The sequence below is a fragment of the Hipposideros armiger genome, unplaced genomic scaffold (assembly GCF_001890085.2).
Source record: "Hipposideros armiger isolate ML-2016 unplaced genomic scaffold, ASM189008v1 scaffold_1908, whole genome shotgun sequence".
Classification (NCBI taxonomy): Eukaryota; Metazoa; Chordata; class Mammalia; order Chiroptera; family Hipposideridae; genus Hipposideros; species Hipposideros armiger.
Window position 1 is genome coordinate 31511 of NW_017733258.1, and position 7475 is coordinate 38985.

Sequence of the window (7475 nt, forward strand, 5' to 3'; positions counted from 1 at the left end):
AAAAGAAATCCACTTTGGAGTTAAAAAGCATATCTAACAAGGCTGAAATCATTGTTTAATTTACTGTTTTTGAACAAAACTATGATCTTATGGTTAGTCTTTGGGCTTATTCCCCGGGTGACCACTATGCTTTTTTATAGATTGACTTTAACTAGTTTAGTTTAATCTGCCTTCTTATAGTTAAAACTATCCAAAAGTATAAAATTCTTAAGTTTCAATTATTTTCTTTTTTTCTTTCTTACAAAAGAGAATGAATGGTTTGACTCTAGTTAAAAAAAACAAGTTCTAGAAATATATTGACAGGAAGATTTGAAAGCAACCCAAAACTATAACTGGCTTGTTTTACTGAAGCAAACTCCTTTCTTCTCTTCACAGGGTTACATGAGTTCTTTTTCCTCCTAGTCCTAGTGTACTTTGTGATTGCTTGCATTTATGCTCAATCATTGTGGCAGGCTATTAAGAAAGGAGGACCCATGCACATGATTTTAAAGGTTCTGACAACTGCATTGCTGTTACAAGCTGGTTCAGCTTTAGCTAATTACATTCATTTCTCCAGGTAACTCACAACCACTAAAACTGTGTTCATCATTACATCTAATTAATCCTAATTAGTTCACCAAAATTATGCTTGATTTGATATGAACAGTTTTTTTTTCACATTCATAATTTACATTAATACTCTCCTCTTCAATTCCTCAGTTACTCCAAAGATGGAATAGGAGTACCTTTTATGGGAAGTTTGGCAGAATGTGAGTATCTTTCTGAGCTATTTTTTAAAATGTAAACCTGCTGTCTGCTTCTTGTTTGTTTTCCTTTTCTGTAAATTTTTTTTGTCATAATACAATTTTTCTATTCAAGGTTGGTTTGAATTTAGCATGATTGAAAACAGGGCTACAGACTTAGTTCCCATATATCCTTTTAGTTTCTTCTTAATAATAGGTATTGTGTGCAGATCCTTTTAGAGCATATTTATATGCATTCTCTTATTTTATCCTCAATAAAACTTCAGTGAAGAGTAGGTTTGCTTATCTGTATTTTGCAGATAAAGAATCTGGGCTCAGTAGCATGAAGCAAATTTTGAAATGTGAGTCAGCTATTGAGTGGTAGCACCAAGACTCAGACCCAAGTTTTCTGACCCCAGGCTGAAGGTTTTTTCCTATTTTCATCCCTTGTTTACTCTTTTTCTGTGTTCTGACCCAGAGCCATAGAGTACACCTATAACTGAGCTGACCTCACAGCCACACACACACACACACACAGTGCCAAAAAAACATATACACATTTTAAGAAAGGAAAACTGTATGAAAATTGTAATACTCAATATATACCTATAACAAAAGATGAATACAACTCACGTTTGACATCTGCAATTCCAAAAGGTGCTCATAGTGGTTACCATCAGCATCCAGACACTTCTGATTATGGCGAACTACTGCTTGAGCAACGTTGACCACTTGTATACATTTTTTGGCACCCCCAGTATATACATGAACTCTTATGAGTTAAGCATGATGGGAAATAATATTTAAAAGTTTCTATAATCATGACTTTTTAAAGAGAACTTCATAGGGACATCAGGTCATATGCCATTTTCATTCCTGGAAAACTAGTTGAGATTCGCTCTAAAAACGCATATGATACCATTCTAGGATTTATTTTTCTTTAAATTTTCATATTTCTCTTCCAGTCTCATCACTTTTTAAAAGGGTATCTTATGGTAATCTCTGTAATCATCTCAGAACCCACTTATCCTGACCTAGCTGCCTATTTTAAGATTCTAAAACTTTTAGAACCTTTCATTTTCCTTGTGAAGAGAATGTGCACCGTTCACCTATGAGCATGAACAAGAATTGCTTCTCCTTTTTTAACATTATCTAGAGCCCTGGTTTCTCCCACTCCTTTCTCTTAGATAACTCAGGATATATAATAGAATCATAGAATATTTTAAAGCTGGACAGAATAGAAGTAATTTAGCTTATACATTTTAGATGAGGAAATTGAAGTCCAAAGAGGCAAAACACACAAAAGCCCATCAGTGGCAAAGCTATTACTAAATTCAAGGACTTTTGAATATTTGTATCTGCTATGCATAAAACAGTGTATTTGTCTGGCATCTTCACTGTAGGTTAAAAAGCAAAAGTCTTTTTCAGAAAACTACAGTAAATGTATGCTGCTCATTTTGGTAGCTCTGACAAGTTTGGTTAGTTAAATGATTAAAATGTCAAGATTTTTTTGTTTGTTTGTTTGTTTTTTTAAGCTGAGCCATCCTGCTACCTGTTGGAAGCTCAGCGGCTGCTCAGCTTGGACCAGGAATCGAACCGTTGTTGCTCAGAGCTCAAACCCTTGAGTGAGCTCTTAACCAAGTGAGCCACTCAGCTGGCCCTAAATTTCAAGATTTTTAATCAGATCTCACAGAATGGGATTTTTGTGTGATCTATATATTTTATTTACAACTAGGGTTTTTTTTAAACAACAAATAAGCAGTTCTACTTATTCTCACAGTTACAGTATTATATCGATATGTGCGTTACTTAGTATATAAAAAAATGAGCCAGAAAAGCAGGTGTTTTCCCACAGGTGTTTGTTTTTGCTAATTAGCAATTTATGTAGGAATATTCTTTAGGGTATAATTTCTTTAAGTAATTGAAGATGTATTTGTGAAATGTTTAATACAAATAATTGGCATCACTGTCATTTTTAAATCTATGATGAAAGAAAATTGTGCTTGACCTGAAAGACCATGACATTTTATATCATTCAAATGTAGTGACAGTTCATTATCAGAATTCACTGTTACAAGTATAAATGTAGAGTATCCAGTTATAATTTTAATGGCAGAACAGGAAAAATACGTCAAAGTTTTTTATGAAAAAGTATATTATTAATAGATTTTTGGCTTGTAACTTTTAAATGTAAATATTATACTATAGCTAGTTTGATCTGTTTCTCTAAAAATATCTTTATATAAAAGAAGTAAAAGTTGTACACATCAAAGTTATGGATGGCAATTTGAAGAAAGTTTTATTTTGTGAAATTGTGGTCATACGTTTATTCCAGAATTTACATCAAAATACACTATGATGAGAAATGATAATTTTTTTTTTTAAATCAGTAAATACTAGCTTCTAAAATAAATGTGCATGGAACTTGAAGTATTTATCGATTGTTATTGTTTCCTTGTAGCAGTGAACTTGATGCTTACAATTTTGTTGCATCCTTTTTCAAGTAGCAGGCTTCCCCTGCAGTGTAAGTGATGGCCACCTGGTGGCACATCACACTAATGCATGGAGTATTCATTCGTTTGTCTTCAGGACTCTAAAAAGCCAACAGAATTAGTTGGATGTTACAGCAGCTATGCATTTTATTGTCATGCTATTTCTTAGTAATAGTGTTAGAAAATACTCTTCACATTGTAGTTCAGCCATCAAAAAAAATTATCAACAGAGAAATGAAGGCATTAGTATTCTTTACATTGTAGAAGTTATGTTTAAAATTTGTTTTTTTTAATAAGCAGTGAGATATAGAGAACAGGATTATGTAGGTAGAAAAGCTAAGAAAAATTAGAAACACAAAGAAATTTGAAGTTTATCTTAAAGATATGCAATGGGCTTATGTGTATATACGTGTGTGTGTGTGTGTGTGTGTGTGTATATAAAATAAGAGTTGCCATTGTTTTAACTGTTCTCATAAATTTACAGATTTAATGGCAAAATTTTACTTCTTTAATATTATGATTCATGACTATCTCTTACTACTGAATTTCATCAGCTTCTCTTTGAAAATGTCCTTCTTTGTGTGGTTAAAAAATATATTCTCAACTCAGAAAGGATCATTCTTTGTATTATGAAAACTTGGTTGACTTCGGTTTTCATTTCCATTAGTTTTTGACATCGCTTCCCAAATTCAAATGTTATACCTACTTCTGAGTCTGTGCATGGGTTGGACAATAGTCAGAATGAAAAAGTCTCAAAGCAGACCTCTCCAGTGGGATTCTACTCCTGCATCCACTGGCATTGCTGTATTCATTGTTATAACACAGGTGAGTATTGACATTCAGTGTTTCTGCTTTTCAGTACTCAAAAATGTATGATTGAACATATCTCATTTCAAAATGGAAACCTGGGACCCGGGAGGAATCTGTGTCATTTTAAAGTGTGAACTTAAAGAATGATAGATCAGATAACCTATTAATCTTTTGAGTGTTGAATTTAATTGTAATTTACCTGAATTTCAGCTTCCTATTAGCTTATTCAAGCACAGTATGTTTAATATCAGATGAGATTCTCATTTCCTACTTAATAGCTTTCTTTCATATTTTCCAACACATAGTAAGTATTCAACATTAAGTGAGTGAAAGTGAATTTGAGATTCATTCGTTGGCAAGGATCATTAGGTCCAGTTCTGCTACTTTATACATGAAATAATTCAACTGAATATCTGAGCTCAATGAAAAAGCAAAATCTAGAATAAAAGAGAATGATATCTTGTTTTTGAAAACAATTACAAAAATAAATTTTGTCTTTTAGAATTCCTCTATGCCTTTTTTTCCCTTCTGTAGCAATAGTATAGACATTATTCTAGGATTTCCACATGCCTATGTGCAGTGGATTTATAAAAATTAAGAAAGGTATAAACATAAAAATTTGTACTGAGTGTGTGACCATCATTGGCTATAGAGGAAAATGAAATATATACCGGGACTCTGTAAAGGACATTATACTTTAAGTTTCAACACATTATTAAATAAATAGCAAAATTCATTAATGAAAAGTAAAGTCTGTGCTTTATTCTTCTCTGTACCTCTAGTATTTCTTTAGTACAGTAGGTGATGAGTGAATTCGGTATATTAAATTTACATGATTGATTTTAGAAAGAGACCATATCACAGATAGTGATATTTAGAAAGGGGATAATGCCAGGAAGGGAGGGCTAATGAGAAAGAACTGAATTAGAAGTGATTATAATAAGGGCAAAATTATACCAACTTAATATTTTTGATTCAGGATTTGTGGAAAATAGTGTCAATATCAGGTTAGATTCTCATTTTTCAATTAATGCCTTTTTAAAATTCTATTTTTATTATTTCATTGTAATTTAAATTTATTATCATAGACAAATATAAATTAAGAATTGAGATTATGACACTACTCTAGAGTGTATATGAGCATTTGTGAAGAATACTTTAGGTATGGCACTGGTCCTCAACAACAACTTAGACAAAGCAGATCATACAGGCAACCAGAGGCTATATAAATACATACTTATATTCCACAGGCCATGTAGTCACATACGTATATGAAAATATGAGAGTTTGAATTGTAAAAATGTGAGTCCTAGGTAGGGTTTTTTTCTGCTTTATTGGGGTAGAATTGACAAATAGAAATTGTATATATTTAAGGTGTATCACCTGATGTTGTTATTCATATACATTGTGAGAATCAAGCCAGTTAACATATCATCACCTCACATAGATAGCCGGAAGTGGTAGTTCTATAATAGCACTTTTTTTTTTTGTAAAAGTTAAGTTTAGAAATGTAGTTAATAAAGTGTTGAAGTAAGAAAGATGGATTTAGAAAAGAAGTTTATATTCTTAATTTTTTCCATTTATTTTCATCCTTAGAGATGTCTTACTTGATTCACGGTAGCAATAGCATTCTTTGTCTTTTGTATGCAGTCTCATTTGATAATCCCTTGTCTCTAGGTTAGGGTGTCAGCAAGGAAAAGACTACCTGTGCTTTATTAACTGACAACTTTATAGTCTGATAAATCTTAGAACCTCTTAGGAATGTTTCTATTCTGTTTAAAGGGATGTTTAAAAGGGTGAAAATATATTTTATCATAAGTAGGTATAATTTTTTTTCTCTAAATGTATTGGGTTTTTTTTGCAGAGTATTTTGCTACTTTGGGAACAGTTTGAAGATACCAGTCCTCATAGCTACCATTCACACCACAACTTAGCAGGGATCCTTCTAATCATTTTAAGAATTTGCCTAGCGTTGTCACTGGCCTGCGGACTCTACCAGATCATCACAGTGGAGAGAAGTACACTCAAGAGGGAGTTCTACATCACGTTTGCCAAAGTATGGGTTTGGTGGGAAAATGGTTTCTTCTGATCATCAACTTTGTTCTGCTTTCTTTAGGAAGTTAATAAGCAACCACATGCCAACATTAAACTTGTATTATGTGCCTGGCACTACTATAAGCCCTTTATGTGCTTCAGCTCATTTAATCTTCACAGCCTATGAGATGTAAATGATATTATCCCCATTTAACAGAACCCGTAGAATTTTTCCATGTAATTTTTAGCAGGTCAGTTTTGCCTGGCTTGTGATTTCTTTATCAACAAGGATTTCACATTTTTTCTATAGTATCGGATTCTTTTAAAAATTATAATACAGTTTGCATTTCTCAAAAGACAGTTATATTAATTGACTATGAACTGTTACTCTCAGAATTATTCAGTGTTTTAAAATAAACCATGAGAAGTTATCCTTCAGAATAAGCAGATGGAACCAGGAGGATGAGTGTATACTGTTTCAGCCATTTCACTGCATCCATATAAGATGTTCGCTTTATTCCCCCTCTCTGTGTCCCTCTTATGGTAGTGAGATCTAAAGGCAAATTTGATTGTTTTCTATACCCATTTAATAAAGGAAGAGATCAGGAGAGAGGTTGGGGCAGTAACATTACAAACCTCCCTCCCTAGAGGGTTACGTTTTTCTGTCAAGTTGACAAAGTCCATATTCTTTCATCGTGACCACTTTAAATAGCACTCTGATAGGCTGTTTAGTCAGCCTACTCGAGTCCACAGTCTCAGAGCAGTCAGAGGCAGCTGTGGAAGGAAGGGCCAGATTCCTTCTTTATTCCTAGAGTGGAGTGTTTTAAAGCTGCTGCAGCAGCCCTAGGAACCCCCTTCAGGCTTCTGAGTACCAAATAGGCAAGAAGATGCCATTTGCTTTTGAATTTTTCACAGGGATCGTAGTGCTTATTTTTAAAAAGTTGGTATATACTTAAGGTGTTTAGAAAGTAAATTTTTTCTGTTGTTTTATGTTTAAAATAGTACCAAATTTTTTCCTTGAATGTAAAAAAAATTATTTTTATATGTTATAATTTAACTTTTTGAATAGGTTCAAACATCCAAAAATATTTAAAGGATAACAAAACGTGTTTTTTACCACTTTCTCTATTCAGTTATCACTGCCTCATGTAATCACTGCTATTAATTTTTTTGTTTTAATTTTTATTGGGGAACAGCCATGGTCATTGGTTACACATTGCTTTGATGCTACAATGGCAGACTTGGCTTTTTTTTTTTTTTTAAGGAGGGTGCAGCTCACAGTGGCCCACGTGGGGATTGAACCCGGCAACCTTGGTGTTATCAGCACCACGCTCTAACCAACTGAGCTAACCGGTCACTCCTAATTTTTAATTTATCCTTTCAGTGAATTTTAATATACCGTATTTGCCGGCGTATA

The 7475-nt window shown here is 33.1% G+C and overlaps 1 protein-coding gene across 1 annotated transcript in view; it reads left to right on the forward strand.

The window, feature by feature from the left end:
• Window positions 1-7475, forward strand: part of GPR180 (G protein-coupled receptor 180) — a 31908-nt gene that overhangs the window by 19519 nt on the left and 4914 nt on the right. The window contains exons 4-7 of the mRNA XM_019634771.1: window positions 376-556; window positions 700-749; window positions 3882-4039; window positions 5889-6080. Coding sequence (XP_019490316.1) covers window positions 376-556; window positions 700-749; window positions 3882-4039; window positions 5889-6080 — 581 coding nt within the window. The remainder of the gene's footprint in view (window positions 1-375; window positions 557-699; window positions 750-3881; window positions 4040-5888; window positions 6081-7475) is intronic.